The 19,045-nt window shown below is 42.3% G+C and overlaps 1 protein-coding gene across 1 annotated transcript in view; it reads left to right on the forward strand.

Moving 5' to 3' along the window:
- The first annotated feature begins 2,053 nt into the window (after positions 1–2,053).
- ell (elongation factor RNA polymerase II) overlaps positions 2,054–19,045 on the forward strand; it is a 43,898-nt gene continuing 26,906 nt past the window's right edge. The window contains exon 1 of the mRNA XM_036521283.1: positions 2,054–2,244. Coding sequence (XP_036377176.1) covers positions 2,110–2,244 — 135 coding nt within the window. The 5' untranslated portion in view covers positions 2,054–2,109. The remainder of the gene's footprint in view (positions 2,245–19,045) is intronic.

The following is a 19,045-nucleotide window of genomic DNA, read 5'->3' on the forward strand; positions in this document are numbered from 1 at the left end:
TTAAAATTAAAGGATTGTTTTATATTGTAAAGTTTATTTATTGTAAGTGTTTATTTCTTCATGACACAGATAAAATGAAATTCTGACTTATTCTAGAATTGGCCTTGCACGTATACTCACAATGCGGACTTCCTACATGTAGGGGAGGAGAATCATGGTATTCTAACTTTTCATTTTCAGTTGCCATGAACACTCTCTTTCTGTTAATATTGGCCCATCCAAATTATTGGCGATATAACCAGGCTACAGACAGTCAGTGGGCTGCAGACAATCAGTGATTATTTTGAAACTGAACTATCTGTTGCTTGCAGTGTTAAAGCTTGATGGTCTACATAGCGTTCATGAAGAACATTCATTCAGCCGCAGTCTCTGAGAGCCAGAGGTCCTTTTAAATCACCAGGACATGCAAAACAATTTAAGTCATTGCTTGGTTTAGCTCTGGGAAAAGGGTTCAGTGGGATCAACATGTGGAATGAGAAGATCTGTAATGCTGACAAGGGTCCAGACAGAACCATTCTCACGCCATTTCCACTGAGGTGTTGTCTTGAGATTTTGTTGGCTACAGGCTCATTTTAAAACTCATCTACTGCCACATAGTTTGGTAAGAAACAGCTAAAGTTATATTTGAAACTGCTTCTTTGAATGAAGGTTTCTAGCAGTGTATAACTAGCGAAAACTAGCTGGAAATTCACACTGACATCAGCTGCTAAGAAGCTCATACGTGGACTTATTCAGAGCTAACACTGCCCACCTCCCATGGCTGTACAAAGCAGTCACCAGATTAGCAAGCTGTTTACATCAGTTTAAGGAAAGGACTTAGTTCGAATGAAGTCATGAATTTAATATTATTCATTGATATGAACAGCTGGAGCTGCTGTCAGTGGTAGCTTTGATGTGATGTGCGTGAAATGTGTTGTCAGTATGTCAAAGGCTTCACTGCATTTGTGTTTCAGGTGACATCGGTTTTACGATCATCCTCTGTAAAACCCCTTTACTCTGAGTACGATTCCCCGTTAAAAATGTGGAGCCTTTGGAAGAGACGCAGTGGACAAATTAGTAGTTGATATATCAGAAATCATGAGAAAAGATTTCAGAAATCATGCTACATTTGTTGAGTCTGGTAAGACTGTTGAACGTTGAGATCAACTAAAACTGGTAAAAGTTACCTGCTGGCTGAGAACATCGGAGCATTTCAGAGATGGCACTTTTGAAATTTCAGTCAGCTACTCAGTTGTACTTGGTTTTGATGTATTTGTACTTTCTATACAAATTTACAGTGTTATTAAATCAACATTTATGTACCTGTTTCCTTTGATGTTTTTATATTTATGTTTATATTGTATTATAAATACATGAAATTTTACATGCAATGTTGTTGACAAATAGTCCAAATGCTTTGGAATAATTACATATAGTGTACATGTTAGCAATAGAAGTATATTCGCAAGATATGAATAAATGCAAGTATTGAGACATACATATCATTTATATTTGGGTTCATCTTATTGAGCACCTCCCCGATTTTTGACAATAACAGAAAGAGGGGTTTAAGTTATTCTGAGTGCCCTAGTGCCTTTAACTACTTCTTACAGCAGAAATGATTGCGCAGATTGTGTGTCCATATCCTTTTAACGGGGCCTTCCTGTATGATGGATTCTGTCACACATTGACGTCTTTCTGACGCAATTCGCTGGCCTCATGTTTTTTCCCTTCCTACGCACTTTCCCAAAAGACCGGGGGTGAAACGACTCATAGGGAGTCTCCTCATATTACGCTCCTGGTTATTAATAATTAATGACACCGGACTTGTCCTGGGGAGAGCATGCCTGCAAGCTAAAAGATAAATGACGTTCTCAGACACTGCGAGGAAGCTCGCGAGCTTCGAAGGCACCTGATTCCCAGCCCACAAGCACTGCCATACACCCACTATCTAATACATATTCATGAGATAAAGGCGGAGACTTCGCTGTGTCTAATTATGTACTGACAAAATACCACACCTACCTTGCTCTGTACGCGCCTCAAACTCATGAATATTCATTTATAGCCAAAGGGAGTTTTGTTGCGTTTACGGAGGGGGCGCGTGAGCGTGGTGGAAATGGTAGCAAGATGGCGGCGCTGAAGGAGGAGCAGTGCTACGGACTGTCCTGTGGAAGAGTGAGCAATGGCAGCAACGTCTCCGTCTTTCACGTTAAACTTACTGACAGCGCCTTAAGAGCCTTCGAAGGCTATCAAGCCAGCAAGGTAAGGGGAAGATTATATTCTGCCAACCTTATCAACTTTACCACAAGACTTCGCTAAAGAGATCTTGCTTGTACTGCGGTAGGTGTCTAGCTAGCTCTGTGAGCTAGCCAGCTGGTTGTGGATCCGGTCCATCCATGGCTAGTTACCTAGCTCGCTGTGCCATTCGCTCGGTGTGATTTGTGGTGGGTAGCTATCTTTAGGTAACTTACATCCATGTGTTAAGCTCGTTCATTGTCTCTGCCAGTTCACTTGCCAGCTACCATGAAGATCTCGCTAGGAACTAGCAGGCTATTCAACTGTCGTTGTTAGCGAGTGGCTAGATAGCTACTCGTAAATCCATCAGGTCAGTTGCATGGGGAGGAAAGAATGACTCGAACAAAATTAACTACCTCGCTACCCATCTAGCTAATGGTACCGACGACGTATTTTTCTTTAGTTAGATTACCAGCTACCCAAAATGTTTTCTGTTAGTCTTAAACAGCTGTATCAAGTTAGCTACCCAGTGAGCTGGCTAAATATCTCTCTAGAGTCTAGACCATACAGGCTCAGCTAACTAGTTAGTTAACGTCAAGACTGCTAACTACCTATTTCTGTTGCCCTTGCTAGGCAGTTAGTTATGTACACGTGAGTTGCTAGCTAACGTTAATTTACTGGTTGGATGCTAATCGACTAGCTAGACAGTTTGCCAGCTCAACACCACATGGAATTAACGTTAGTTGGCTGACTGATGCACTTTTGTACTCCGGGTAACGGCTTACTGGCTGATTGGCTGGTGTTTTTAAATAATGAAATATTGGCCTTATAATAATGAAATATCTTACTTGCTAGTTAATCTCTGTAGTTTTGGGAAGAGGCAGTCTTTGCTAGCTAGTTAGCTGTCGGTCTAGCCGTCCAAACGAACCCACAGACAGCTGACGATAACTATAAATTTTAAGTGCACGAATATTAGCTAGCTGACTTTTTAAACTAATGACCGGATTGTGTTGCAGAAATGGGTAACAATTCTGGGTGCCGGTAACAAATCTCTTGGCTTGTGAGGTGGCTAAAGTCTCGGTGAATGTAGCTAGCTAGTCTGGAAAAGGCTGGCTGACCAGCAGGCTTGCTAGCGTGCTAGCTTCTTTGCAGCCCATGCGTTTTAAGGACGAAGAAGCAACAAGTCGGAAATCCATCCAAACAGCGAGCTTTAATCGTTGGCATGCGGCCAGAGTGATTTGGCGTTGCAGGAAAAATGCTAAATGTCCATCCGTGTCACCAAGCTGAACACACTTGCCGGCTCTTCAGAAATACTGCAGTCTACATTAAACGTGTAATGTTAAAAATTTAGACCTTCTCATTTTATAAAAACGTAAGGCCAAATACTTTTTTTATTTGCGTGACAGGACTGACACGACGCAGTTCCATGCTCCGTTAGCTACGCTCCCAAGTAGCGTCGTTTGTGTGAGGCTGGACTTTTTACCAGTCTGTATTTGCTGAATACTTATAAATAGCTAATGACAATATAGCTAACTAACTAAACTGCTAAGGTGTTTTTGGCTCAAGTCTTGCGTAGTTAATGTAGATTAGCTTAACAACAATCAACAACTTTTTTTTTTTTTTTTAATTACACTTTAAATTACACGAGGGTGCAGCCTGACATGCTTTAACATTCCTTTTGGATTGGTTGTAATCGCTGTGAAGGAGCTCAGGTCTGAAAACTTACATTTGGTCAGCTGGCGGACGCTCTTATCCAGAGCCACTTCGGAAGCAAAGCTGTAAGGCATTGTCAATGTTTAGTGTTCTAAATGGCCGCGTCGGAGCACAGACCTGTAGCTTACTTACGTATTTGTTAGTGGTGACTTGGTATATGGATTTAGGATGCACTGCCAACCGTTAAAAAATCCAAGAACGCAATGGGGAATGTGAAGCAGCACGGGAATTGGCTGCTCCGTTGAAGTGTCAAGCCAGAAATGTATCACAAACTTGCTGAATTTGTGCAAAGTATGAAGAAAATTCAGAACAGTGTGAGAGTGCATGGCCTCTTTTTCTCCCGTGCTATGTCTGTAATACAAACTGTATTAATTGTTTGAGGATACATTTTAAAGGAACACTCCCAAGAAAATGTAAATGGATACTTCTTGCTTTTAAAACGTTATATCTTTCCTTGTTTTAACCAGTCCTGTTAACATAACCACACCGCGATTGTAAATGTCTCCTATACATCTGGCCAGAAATGTAATGATTCTGACCTGTGCAGTTTTTATCATGTGAACTAAAGGTGTGGTATGTCAAGAGGATGGCTTAGTAGGAATCAGTGACCGATGATTTAAAGGTATTTTTCTCACTGACAACGAAACATGTGCTAGACACAGAATCACTGGCTCCGTGAATCATCCTGCAACAAGATTTAGACCATCAACTGATGTAACATAATGTTCAGTGCTGACAAGCTGTGTAACCTGGGATATTTTCTACTTTTATGGAATATTCCAGTCCAGAGGTTCTTGCAGTGATTCAAAAGATAAATGAGTGTTTATCACTCCTCTTAAGAGTAAGAAACAATTATCAGAATGAGCTTTGCTGTGGCCTGTTGCTTTGAGTATCAATCAGTTATGCACATTTACCTACAGATAAGTATGTTAATACCAACTTCAATTATATTGCAGTTTGAATCACTCAAGCATTTATTGGACTAATACAAATTCTTGCATCTGTTTTACAGGAAATTGATAGTATGGTCATCTGCAAGGTACATGCTGTATTTTATAAGCCTTTCCTAAGCATTTTTCAGTAATTTGAATTGTATATAAATAAGAAAACACACTTGTTTTGTGCATAGTATAATTGGTCTCTAGTCCCCTTTTTAAACTGTTAATTGTGCTGCTAAAACCTAGCCAGACCTGGCTGACGAGGGCTATGTAATTTCCAGTTGGAGTGCCGGTGCTCTAATAAATGGACATGTTTGAACAGTGGCATAGATACACTGCCACGAGGACTGTCACAGGAGAGAGAAATGTACATTTACAGATTTCTAAAGATTTTATAAACAGTGTGTGGGGAAAATGGCTGCCATTAGTTAAATTTTGTGTTAGTCTGTGTTGGTGCAGTTGTTACCAGGGCTTCCCGTTATAAATATATTTAAGTAATCCAATGATGTGATTATTGATGGCTAGAGCTGTCACTTATATTTGTATATTGCGAAGAAAGATTTCCAAATTTGCTAAGAGCAATAATTACACGGTGGTCTGAGTGTGTATCCTTTTAACATCTAAATGACTGTCCCTACCTCATTACATTCATGGCTTGTTTGTAACCAAGCCAGCCCCTGGTAGGTTATGAGGTCAGAGTTTTACTTACTCAGCCTGACAAAAATACAATGGAAAACCAGGCAGAATAGTATCTGTGCCAGAGATTCTAGTTTATCATCTATTAATGTATTTGATAAGGGCAAAAATACAAAATGTGTGTTATAAAACTCACAGTACCATATGCACAACATCACACTGCAATCAAAATGACAGGGTGCAGGTAAAAATGCTGAGGATATGCACGGATGGCATTTTTTGATATGCTGATACAATTGCCATTAATATAAAGGAAAAAAGATCATTTTGGTCCCAAAAAGTAGTTGTCAATGTGTAATTGCAATTGTACAACAACGTGTAAATGTGAAAACTGCAATTTGATTAGAAAATCTTAATATAGCAATATCTTTAATACGTTTTGTGATGTACCCCCACATGCACTCATTGTGCCTCTGGGAACGTCTCCCCCAGTACTCCCCCAGTTTTCCTATTGCAGTAAACATTACTCACTTGTGACCATTCCCAGAGTTGATGTTGCTCTGTGTTTAGCCCCCGTGATGGGTTATATTCATGGTAATATTGCTCACTCCTTCATGCATGCGCTTTGTCTGATCAGAATGAAAAGAAATGTGTGCTGAGACTTTCAGAAGCCAGCTAGCAAAGTTCACTGGAGATGGGACACCACAGCCAGAACCAATACTGTCAGAGCCTCTGCCAGAGGCAGGTTTAGGTTTGGAGAAGGAAAGTAACACTCAACCTTTTCTTCTGTACACACAGAGGTTACTACTTTAAACTGTACTATGCTTGCATTTATATTGTCCTCTTCTCCTGTTGCTGAGTCACCAGTCACTGTTGTTTTATTTTACAATGTCTTGTTTTAATTATCAAAAGATCAAAATAGCTGTCTCCTTCCGTTTTGCTGTAAATCAAAGATGAAACCTTAAAGCTTAACACCAGTTACTTCCTCAATGTCTCTTGTATGATAAATCATAAACAGATCAAAAATCAAGAAAATTATCTGCAGCGACAAAGACCTTTTGATATGCAGAAACGATGTCCCAACTATATTACATTCACTCCATAAATGCTTTGTTTTCTGACAAATCAGTTAGCGGGATCAGCTGAATTTTTATTTTTAGTTTTATTTGTTTTACCACCCCGGTGTGAACCTGGGTACCGGCTTTCCTCCAGCATGTCAGTGAGAGAGGAGAAGAAGATGGCACCAGGGACAAAGCAGTCAGTTTCTGTAACCTCCCCCATTCAGCCTCTTTTTTTGTCAAGATGTCAAATGGTTGTCCCAAGAACACAGCTATAGAAGTAACATTCATTCTTCAGTGTGCTGCCTGCTGGTACAGAAGTACACAGAAAAGACAAATAGAAATGCGACGTCCCAGGGAACAGGTCATGCTGACAAAATACAGATCAGCAAACTGAACAGGAATCATTTGAACATGATGCGGAGGTGTCACTTGCTAAATGTTTGTCACAGAGTGGCGGGGTGGTGGGACGCTTGTGACAGGCCCCCGAGGAAGGCGGGTGTCCTTGCGAAGGCCGCGTCGGTACTGCTGTTGTTTTTCATATGGCAGGAATAAACAAGTGTAAATAAATAGCAGGTGGCGAGTGATAAAGAAATGGAATGGACATCACAAGGCCCCGTGCACGGTATTTGCAGATGACAAATCGTCATGTGCCGCATGCTGCTGAACGTCAGCAGAAAACGGGGCGATTGTGTTGAATGAAGCATGAAACGTGCTGTGGCACAGCAGGCGCTGTGGAGGGATTGGGCTGCTGTCATCTGGGGTGATGCAGGATTGCTTTTCTCTTTTTCACCCCTCCAGCTTGGCACTGATATTGGAGGATTCAGACATTTGGCGGCCTGGTCATTGATGAATCCTGGGCCTCCTTTGTAAGGCACGCATCCCGAAGCTCACTTTTCTGCCTGCACAGCTGAAACCCCTCTGTGTGTGTGTGTGTGTGATTGTGTGATGCTTTGGTATACACAGGCACATATGTTCAAAGTGCTTGGCTGAGCAGAAAGGAAGCAAAAACATGACAGAAGACATCAAGAGATGCATTTCGTCAGTGCTTTTGTGTTAGTCAAGGAGGAACTGGTACATGACTGCTACAAGGAGGTTTGTGTAGCGCTTGGCGCTTGTCATCAAGTACTTTATTATCTTGGGCTTGAGCAAACTGTTCCTCTGCTGGTGACGACAAAACTAGACACTTACAGTGCCTTTGGTCCCACATATTGTGCCGGGGCTGTCCGTGTCAGCAGGGTTGTTTTACTCTCTGAAATGATATGGGAGAACTTGAGTTGAGACTTTCCCTGGTGTGAGCTGTGGAGGGGAGGCCAGGTCGGGTCCGAAGAGGTCAGAGGTCAGTTTCAGGCATTTTGAGCAGAAGGCATCAGCTCTTTGACAGCCATGCTGAGAGCTGCGGGGAGATTATCAAAAGAAGATCAGTCCCAAAAAAAAGCATGGACACCGCAAGTCCAAGGGGAGGGAAATTAAAATGACAACCGATTCAGCTTGCTCTGTTAAAGATCTTGATCCTTAGGAAAATGGAAACGCAGGCTGCCGAGAGAAATGAAATCCTGACGCAGGGAGTTTCTGCTGTAGTGATCAGCCTGGGTTGCGCTCATTTTAGGAGTCCACAACCCTTTCCCTAACTCCAGGGGAAAACAAGAGCACAGCTACTCCTGCCCTAGTTTTATTTTCCCCTGCAAATGTTTTTATCCGGCTTGGGTAAAAAAGAAAAAAACTCAAGTGGCAGCAAAGACTTGCTGGAAAACTACTGGTGCTGTTTAGTTGTAACCTGGGTGGGAAGACTGAGAGGAAACAGGAACACATGTTAGTCATACCTGCTACGCGTGTCAAATCGACGAGGGTTGCATTATCCCAAGAGTCTGGCTTCCTCTTCTCAAATGAAAAACAGATTCTTTCCCCATGCAGCCAGAACAAATGAAATGCTGCCGTTTTCATCTCTCGTCCCATCATCCAGTCCTAATGCCTTTCTAAAAAGAGATGCTGCTCTTCCTGTTATTCAGAGTTCATAATTTTTTTTTCCTCCCAGCAAAGCATCATGAAGTGGTTTTAGCGTGGTATGAATTCCGGGTCTGTGTTTCTGTAAGGGCTAGCTTTCCCGTTATTCGGGAGCACTGTTTTTAATTGGACTCCTTGGGGAGTTACGAGTCGACAAAAGCTGGTGAGCCTTGAGAAGGAGGAATGAAAGATTCCCTGTGTGGAAGGAGCCTGGACAAACACACACACACACACACACACACACAGGCACACAGATACACACACACAGGCACACACACACACGCCGTCACACACACTCAAGCTCACACCACATGCACCTTGTTCTGACTGGAATCTGCCGCTCGGCCGTATTGCTGATATCAAGGAGCAGTGTGTTTATGTGTGTGTGTTTTGTAATGTGTTTCAGATTTAAATAGTTTGCTTGGAAGCCAGAGAACATAAACAAACTCTGTCCACCCCCTCTGGTTCACCATCAAGGTAAACGCGTGGCAGCTTTACGTGACTGCATGACTGCAGTGGTTAGCTATTTATAAACCCAAAACAGGAGTTTTAAAGGCGACGTGTCTTATATGTTGTATAGACTTTTCTTTGCGATATAAGACAATTTAGATGAATAACAGTTACTGCTGCTAGTTCAAAGGCTCCTACGAGAGTGAATTAAAATCCCATGCGCAACTAATGCAATGGAAGGAACAGTTTAATTTGTAGCTGATCAGCCTCTGGCGGTGTATGCTCAGAATCAGTCAAGCACTATCTTGTTTGACCGTGACACTGCGTTGGAGATGTACCGTGCAGTTGTCCAGTTCACTTTTACGAAGCACACGTACATTCAGGTGTTGCTGCTGAACTGCATACGGATTGATTTTTGAATCTTTCCAGAGCAAACCCCCCCCCGTGACAAAAAGCATGTCCGTAGCAGGAGGAGCACAGTCCACCCGTGCCCTCAAGTGCAGGGAGTACACAGAAGCCTTTGAGGAACAAGTAAACAGCAGGGCTAAAGGCAGAGAGAGCCGCAGAGCTGCTAGGACTGTGAAAGATGCATGTAGCGCTCACTCTGAGGAAGGGGTGATTGTTCCGAAGGAAGCTGTGGCAGGAGGTTTCGGGCAGGCTGCTGTTGCTCCATGGCTGTTGGTGAGAGCAGGTTTAAATTCAAGGCATAGTCTAGAGCCGCACCGGCGGAAGCGCTTTGTTTGGTGTTGGAGTGCTTTAAGACGAAGGTGTCCTCAGACCCCCACCCAACCGACTCCGATCCACCAAAGAATTGGACTTGGATTCAGGCTCCAAACATTAATAGCACATCCTCTCTGTTGCAGGTGAACTCTGGAGATTAACCTCATTGTCATGGTCGCAGGGGACAGAGAGCTCACATACCTCCTTTTAACAAACCGTTTTTTTTTTTTTTACCTGCATATAAAGGAGCAACACTGAAGAGCTGTCTGCCTTTGTGGAACTGTAAATCCTTCATTTTGGCTGAACCATCCTTTTCATTTTGAAATGCCACCTCATGCTGGCTGCATTAGTCAGCCTGCCAGACTGTGTAAACCAGGGTGTTCATAAAAGTGTGATTGCTTCAAATTGGCATTTAGTTGATCTGTGGAGATTGAATTGGCTCCCCTGAAGCAGTAAGCATTAAGATAAATGGATCATATCACATTCCCCATGCAAATCTCTGTGAAGGGTCTGCAGTTCATTAATTATGTGTAATTTGACATGCAAACATTTATGTATATAGCTTATTTATATGTATGTGTTGGTGTGTGAATCATAGGTACTGTAATACAAACAGTTATGTATGTATATGTATATCACACACAGTACAGACACATTCTATATTCAGTTCAGATATATAATTTTTAACAGAGCAAAGATTTGATTGAAATGGGACATTCATTTAGCATTAACTAAACATTTCTGTTCTATTAGATACTAATTTTAAGGCTGTAGGTATTGATTGCTAGAAGGCTGTTCAACGGCATCTATATCTGAACTTCACTAACACTATTGAAGCTTTTAATACGTTTTGATCAGCAAATGTCTTTGTTATATGGGTAGCGTGAGGAATGCCCCCTACTGAATGTGGTATGGTGCGGTGGCAGCATACGCAGTCCTTGGACAGAGCATGTGAAGTGCATTGTGCAAATAAGATGACTTCCCAATGTTAAACTTCCAGGTGTCATAAACCAGCAGGCTGTAACCCACACCTCATGTGATGTGTATTGGTTTCCCCCCTGTTTGCACATTCAGTTCTGACTGGAGGGACATTGTGAGCCGGTGCCTTCCATCCTGTGGGCCGTGTCCCTCTAAACTGACACGCAGAAGGAAATGGAGTAGAGTCCAGTTCAAGTTTACGACCTGCAGGTGTTGGAGATTTTGAGGGAGTTTGGACAGGCTGAGCCGTGAGGCTGAAATAGTCCTGCGCGGCCTCTATCGATTTTCTGCCTCGCCTGTACATTTTGGCCAAGCTTGTAAAAACTGAATAGTTCTGAATTTATATAATCGGTTTGACTTTGCATGGTGCCCATTATCTTTAAAAAAATATTTCCACAAAATGTTTCATTAAGATTAACTGATCAGATGTGGATATGAGTTGCATAATTAACAGGCATAGTCACCACTGGCAATGTTGGTTTTACAAGACATTCTTTTTGGTATTAATTCTTTGAAAATGCAGATTTATTTTTGTCTCATAGTATGCTGCATAACAATTTATAGGTGGACTGTTAACCTTGTACTTTTGTAAGGGCCAAAAAAATCCACCATACGCAGTTCACTGGACATTTGGTTTCATTATATTCTCAATAAATGGATTGAATATCATTTACTAATCAATCTGCTGAATATAGAATGTAGGATTTTTTTTGTGAGACATAGAGAAAGGATCCAAATTCATGGCAAATGGAACCTCACGTCTGCTCTTTATCATAAGCTCTTAGCTGGCAGAAAAGACTTTTTAAGAGGGCTTGCATGTTTTTAGCGATTTAAGTAATGCAGCATACTTTTTTTGCAAGGAAACTCAGATGCTTGTGTGGAAAGTGTGTGCTAAAATGCTGGTATTGCTCACAGTGGTGATTGACACAGATGCTGTGGCACAAAGTCCTCTAGTATCAGTGGGTGAAGTAATGACCTGGTTATTCTTGGACTCTCTGCAGGATGTGTGAGTTTTTATATTACATTCCAAACACACTACGACAGACTGCACCGGACAGCATGTGCCTGGTTCTACGCTCTGAGCCAGATGTGAATCTGTAAAGCACTGCAAAGAGCGTGGTAACGATGAGTTGTTTTAAAGAACAGAACGTGTTTGGCTCAGTCAGTGAAAGCTAAATACCAGCCAGTTTCTGTTTACGAATACACTTAGCTCTGTATGCGTGCTAAAAGTGGCACCCTGAGTTCTGTGCCTAGAAAAGTTTTGCCTGTTGTAGAGGCCAGTGTGCAGTAATAAGGACCACTCGTTCCCAAACAGAAGCAAATCTATTTTGCAGAAATGGCAGGTTCATTGTCATTTCTCTCACAGTGTTAGCTGTTTGTTTAGCTACTTTCTCGCGTGTTGTATGTTTATAATGTTTCTAATTACGAAACAATGCTAACAGTTCGTCAGAGGTTTCTCTAAATACCAATAAGCCAATAAAATGTGAACATCATATTAAGGGGCATTGTTTACCTGGACTTACCAGGTGCACATCAAGGCAGTGGCCTTAACACAGCCACTTAGACACTTCAAAGCACAAGGATAACACGCTTCTACCTTAAATCAGCCACACAAGTAGCATTGTGTGCCTGGTACATCCTACTAAACATTTCCCCTGCAGTTTATTTTCAAATACTTAATCTTTTGTAATCTCCACTTGCCTATTTGGCTGTAGTTCAATTACAGGGGAGTTTGCAGGGGAGAGGAACTTGGCAAACATTCCTAAAATATCAGTAGCAATCCTGTATCATTTTCAGATTTTCACCGTGACCACTGTGAACTCATTTTCAGCCTCATGGCTGACTGACAGTCTGCTGACGCTGCTCTTATGCCACTCATCACTTAAGTATGAGCAATTTTGAAGGCAGGTGTTTTGTTTTTGACTTGAGCAAAAAAAAAAAAAAAACCGCATTGTTCAAGAATTGCACAGCACCCTTACGTGTTTATTTGAATACTGAATACCTCTTGGGCTGCTTGTCAGATGATGTCCACTGTACAGTCCACTGCAGCCCCAGAGATGCAATGAATCTACACTCCAAATGACAATTGAGATTGAGTTCATTGGTCAAAGCCTGTAAATCATGATTAATATTCAAAATCTGATATAGTTATATGCAATATAGTTTTTTGTTTCAGTTGCCAGTTCGGTGATTCTGTCCAAAAAGTGGTCCAACTTCCTAAAAAAGCTTAATTTCTTATTGTGAACTGTTACTGCCTCATCATAAAGACCCACTGGCAGTGGGAGCACAGCAGTAGTCTTGACTTTAAGGAGCTCTGGCATGCATTTGGGATTGTTTAGGTAACGCAAAATCATCACTGAAGAGACCCAGGTAGCGTAAAGTAGGTGCATTATAGTCAAATTATGTTAAATATATTACAGTGTACATCTGTGGGGTTTTTTAGGTATTGAAGAAAAAAATCTAACTTCAATGATGAATTTAACTTGAGTGAAAGTTATATTCCTCATTTTGCCCTGTCGTTATATAGACCCTTAACACTGTGTAGCTGGGTGTTATTGAGGTGGAATTTGTGGAATTTTCATCGCCCCAGCCTTGTTTAGCAGTGCTTTTGATGAGACTTTGGAGCCTTTTTTCCTGACAGCTGCCAGATTACGGTTTCACAAAACATTTAGTAGTTTTAATTTGCCTGCGAGCCCTGAAGGCTTTTTCTGCACCACTGTCACACCTGCTGATTCTCCCTCAAACTGCTCCCCCCCCCAGAACCAAGTGTAACCATTTCAATATTAGTTTACTGTAGTTTGAAAACAGTCATTTTCAGACAAGGGCATGAATTCCTCATTTTCAGCAGCGAAAGGTAATTTTCAGAACTTTTAAAATGGTCCCTTTGTTTTTTCAGGAACTACGGCAAATAAGTCGAGTATCTGTGATGTCCTCTTCATGTTCCTATCTGTGAAACTGTGAAATTGGGCTTGTAGTAGGGGAAAATGCCTCTTTGAAAATTTAGCCTTTGCATGTTTTTCTTAAAACTCCTAAGAACAGGCTCATAATGTGTAACGTGTTTCTCTCGTTTTCATGCCTATGAATGTAGCTACCCAAAGATCTTCAAAGTTCATTTGAACCCTCTCTGTAAACAGTAAAAAGTTTTTTCTCACCACAGTAAAATGCTAATTGCTGTGTTGTAAATGTCGCTGCCAACTGTTAACTGGCTTCCTGCTAAACCAAGCAAAATCGTGTAGGCACTGTGATGTTATAGCTGACCGCACTCAGTATCATCCGTTTAGGGATTTGGTGGTTTAACATGAGGACGTGTCAGATAAATGTATTGAAACGGACGTAGATGTTGGTGCTCAGAGTTTTGCGAACTCTTGCAGGGGTAGACCAGAGAAGGGAACGAGTGAGTGCAGGGTATGTCTTCACCCAGCATGTTTGCTGCTGGCTTTGAAGCGTGCTGGAGCATTATTGGCAAAACATCTGAGGGCAGCAGTGTACGGTGTTCCACTACGGTGGCCAGCATTAAAGGGCGTTTTTTTTTTTTTCCTCCTTCAAAATGGCAGGAATTGTATTCATATCGTCTGCAAATTGCAGGCAGAATTTAAAATCTCGCGCCCTGGAGTTCACACGGCATGGTAATTTTCCCTTCAATGTAACCGTCCATTATTGTATCACCATAATATAACTGTGCTGTATTGTGACAGTGGTGAGAAAAGATCCAAATTTCCATTCTCAGAGAGTATGACAGTGCTTCAAAACACCCCAAGTGGACTTTTTCCTCCTTATTGTTATGTAAGAGATGTGACCTCATTGTATATTTTAACCAGTGTTGAAGCAAGTCACGGTGGGCTCTCGGTGCTCCTGGTGGTGTAACAAGCGCTAGCTTCTTTCAGCAACATTTTGAGTAAACATTTAATGAAAGCAGAGGTCCCTGTTGGTGTCTGAGTGAGCTTGTGCAGCGTGTCTGAAAGAATGGTTGACTTGTTATATTGAGGCATTTGCTATATTTGGAACATATTTCATCAACACTCTCCTCAGGTATTCAACTGCAGCTGCAGGAGAAGCTCAGTTTGTGTCCGTCTCAAAATGAGTAGCCGGTACATCTGTATCCAGCTTGTCCTCGTATTTTCAGTCTTAGTTGTGTACTATCGGTTTACTTACACATCCTCAAAGATCCATGTTTATCTTTTTCTTGATGGTCCTCATTTTTGAAAAATCAAATCACACCTTTTTTGCTGATTGAATTTGGTGTAAAATCTTCTAGACTGGCTGGGGTACAACATGGAAAGTGTAAGGACTATTCTTATTTTGACAGGCTCAAAGCTGGTAGTAGAAACTGTTCTTGGTTATCTTCTTTGTCACGTTGCTGTGTTCTAGATATTTACAAAGTGCTGAATCCGTGATTTCTTCAGAACAAACACGGCGCTTGGAGATCGTCACCAGAGCTAAATATGAATGCAAAATGTCATGGTGTCCGTCAGCACCGATGAGGCTGTGCCAGAAAGCCGTAACCCCTGCTCACCGAGCTGACCTGCGTTCCTCTGAGCTCTCGTGTGTCCAGCCATGGCAGGTCACCCCCGGGTTGGGCTGTCCAGAGGCCGTAATGCCATCCGTACGCGTACCAAGACCAAAATGACCCCTCTGCAAGTCTCCTTCAGAAGCTGTCCCGACAGCGTACCCTCCAGCGTGGTGCTCGGTGTCCAGCGGCACTGCAAGCATAATTGGTTTACCCTCCTACTACAGTCTTTTTTTGGTGCTGTGTCCTAACGGTGTAGTTTGTGAAACCTCAGACATCTTGTGCCTTTGTGCCACACCGACTGGTTTACACATTTAGTGCTCTAATGACTCTAATAAACTGTTTTTAACCCCCTCCCTGCTGCCTGTTTAACCTGTTTAAATGGGATTCTCCACTTAATAGACCATTGTAATGCATTGTCCCCAGCTTGCCCTCCCCTGACTATAATTGGCTTGCATTAGTAAAGACAGCCTCATGTATTGCTTCATTGCCTTCATCAGGTGAGTGTGTCTCATTTTCCTGCTTCTTCTGACATGTTCACACAAGCCCGCAAAGCCATCTTAAAGCAGAAAACAAGGAGTGTGTTTTACCTTTTACAACCGAAGTATATTTTTCTGTTTACTCCATTGTTTTGAAGGCCTTCAATGACTTGAAATACACATGCATTATTTATGTTCAATCTGGTTACCAAATACCAGCCTTGTGTTTAGTTTTATGAGTAAGAGCACTGTCAGGGTGTCTGATGACAATCTGTTCTTCCAAGTGCTCAAATGGTTGTATGATTTATAATGGTTGGAATTGGGGGCTTTGATTTATGTTCTCATGGAATATGCAACCTTGAGATTTTTGAATGGTATTTATATTCGGAATATAAGTGTTATGTTTCCTCAGAGGGAAAACCTGTTTTGGCTATGCATTTTGCTCTGTTGATTGAGCTTTGGTACTGTCAGCTGTATTGATGAAAGATTCAGTACCATAATGCAGTAATTAGGCCTGGTCATTATTGCCACAGCCCAATCTAAAGGAATAGGATGTATTTTGAGGAACAGTCATTCAGCATTGTTTTGCGTCTGATGCACTCTATTTGCCCAGGAACAACTTTTTCTGGTTAAAAAATGTCCTTTGGATTGTGAGTTTGAATTGAATAGATATTCCTAGGCAGCCGCATTGCTGGCAAGGACACTAATTGTGGTTGTGCGTGAGATGTGTTGAAGCAGACTGTGAACTCCGTTTGTGTGTGTCTGTGTCTCTCTCTTTGTTATACTCCGTGTGGTCTCACCCCTTGCTTTTCCCTTTGTGAATTCCATAGAACACACCAACAGAAGAAGGGAAAGAAGCTCTCCCTTCATTTTAATCTGTGGGGTAATCAGTTTTTCAGTGAAAGTCCAGGCTTCGGTGGTTTGACGCTGCTCACAGAAGCACTGGAGCTCTGAAACGGCATTAAACATCTCCGCAGCTCTGACAGTGATGCACATGTGTCACTGAAGCTGGTTCTAGTGGGTGGGGACTGGATAGCTTAGCCTGGCTATTCCTGTCTGTTCTATTGCAGGACTGTAATCCAAGCAGAATATAATCGTGATATAGAAAAGCCTGAGGCAAAATTCATGTTGTGGTCTGAGCAGAGGTTCCGCTTTGTCAGGAGGGGAATAACTTCATTTTGCTCTGCAGTAATATTATTAATCTGAAGAGCTGCAGTGCACTTCAGTGTACAGGAGTGGAGATGACCTGACAGCAACCCTGATTAAGCTCTGCCTATTTCATCAACTGGATACATCGCTTGCTTTTATTTTTGTTAAACTGAGTTATAGTTGGTACAAACATAAGTTACAGATTGAATGGTTATTGCCTCCATTTCTCTTTGGTCATATTTACACTTTAGCAATATATTCCCTTCAGAGAGAGAAAGAGAGAGAGAGGGAGAGAGAGAGAGTGTGTGTGTGTGTGTGTGTGTGTGTGTGTGTGTGTGAGAGAGAGAGAGAATGAGTGAGAGAGAGAGAGAGAGAGCGAGCATGCGCACCATGCACTGTGTGACCCTCCATGGCTGTGGGCAGGAGCCACACTGTGTCCTTAGGTTAGCTCTGTGGAACGTTCTGGGCTCCAGTCCCAGAGAATAGTGACATGTCAGCAACACATTCAAACGAACAGGCTGAGTGTTGCACTCTTGTCAGTGGGGGGAGAAGGGGGAGGGAGAGGGGGACTTGCCAGGGGGTAAAACTCAGTGCCCTGTTTTACATGACAGTGTTGGGAGGCTTGCAGTCTAATGGAGGGCTGGTTTGCCATACTCTTTCACAGCACTGGGCTGATCAATTCTTACCCCTGAATTTAAGTATGGAGCCATTATGCCCAGAATGCAACAGACAAATAACTTAACTCAGCCTCTCTGCTTTGTGCCCATTCTTTAGCACCTAGACACATTTGAAATATTAGGTTTTTTGTAGGTTTAAGCACATGAATCACAGCTTTGTGCAAAATTGGCAATCAGTTAGATTTGACATTTTAGACTATAGGTCTATGGCAGGTTATGAATGAGGAATTTATTTTCCTTTCTGGAATGGTGATTTTTCACATTCTTGATCGTGCCTGTTTTTAATGTGAAGCACATGCTGATATGCTGATGATATCTGTGGTTTTGGGCTTGAGAAATGGTGAAATGCTCTGATGCAGGGATTGTCTCAGTTTCCTTCCACTCACAGATATTGGCTCTTTTTTTAAAGGTCGAGGTGTTGCCCAGTTCATTAGCTAACTTTTTATGGCGCGGGTTTAGATTTGGAAAGTTGTTTTCACTATGCTGTTGGTTCAAATGAGAAATATGTAAAGCTGTGAAAATATGTATATTGCTGTGGCAAATGCCCTTCTTGTGAATCACTGCTGAACATCGGCCTGTGTAATTCTTCCAGTGTCTGCATTGGTCTCGGTCTGCTGTGTTCAGAAGTGACAGCGTGCGGTCTGCTGCGGTCTCGGAGTTATTTCCAGAGGTCTCGGTTGCCCTTGTTTTATTACTGGCTTGTGAGCAGATTTTCTCTGATAACCTGAAACAGTAGCACGAAAGGAAATCAAACTGACTTCCTCTTTTGCCTCTCACTCAGAGCTGTTAAGCTCCTGGCTCGCTTGCAGAGAGTTCTGTTCACACGGGGCATGCTTATTCACATTGCCATACTATGAGCTTTCTGAAAACAAGCTTTTTTTTGTCTTTCAGACCCAGTTTGGACGCTGACAATAGGCAAAATGCACATGTAGCTAGTAAATTGCGGACTGTGCTGCTTCTGCTGAGAAAATGAGGACAATTGAGTGATAGGTTTGTTATTGGGTACACTTGACGTAGGCTTGTTGTTTTGGAATTTCGTATTGGCAGTAATTATTCTTTCATTGCTGTGGATGTTTTTATGAGTTGATTTACCTATGCCTCTGAGTGTCCTGAACAGCCCTCTTCAGGTAAGCTGTGCAGTTAAAATGATTTTGTTAAATCTTGTAATGGGCACACCTACATTGACACACTGCAGATGGTGCCTCCTTAGAGAGCTGGGTTAGAATGCAAGCAGGAGTCAAAAATCTGCCATACGTTTTTCTTTTTCTTTTTCTACAGCTGGTTTTATGGTAGTATTGTGGTATCAGGGGTTGTGTGATGGGGGAGGCGGGTGCAGCGGACTAATTCCTTTGCCCCATCCTCCACAGCCTGATGCACTGCTCAGGAATGAGTGGCACCTCGTCTGCCCTCCTGAGTACTCAAAGCGGGAGAGCAGGCCGACTCGCAGGTGGGTCTGAACAGGCAGGGCCAGACTGCACAGGAGCCAGAGAGCCCCAAGTCACTCGCCACGCAGGGACGT

The sequence above is a fragment of the Megalops cyprinoides genome, chromosome 2 (assembly GCF_013368585.1).
Source record: "Megalops cyprinoides isolate fMegCyp1 chromosome 2, fMegCyp1.pri, whole genome shotgun sequence".
Taxonomy (NCBI): Eukaryota; Metazoa; Chordata; class Actinopteri; order Elopiformes; family Megalopidae; genus Megalops; species Megalops cyprinoides.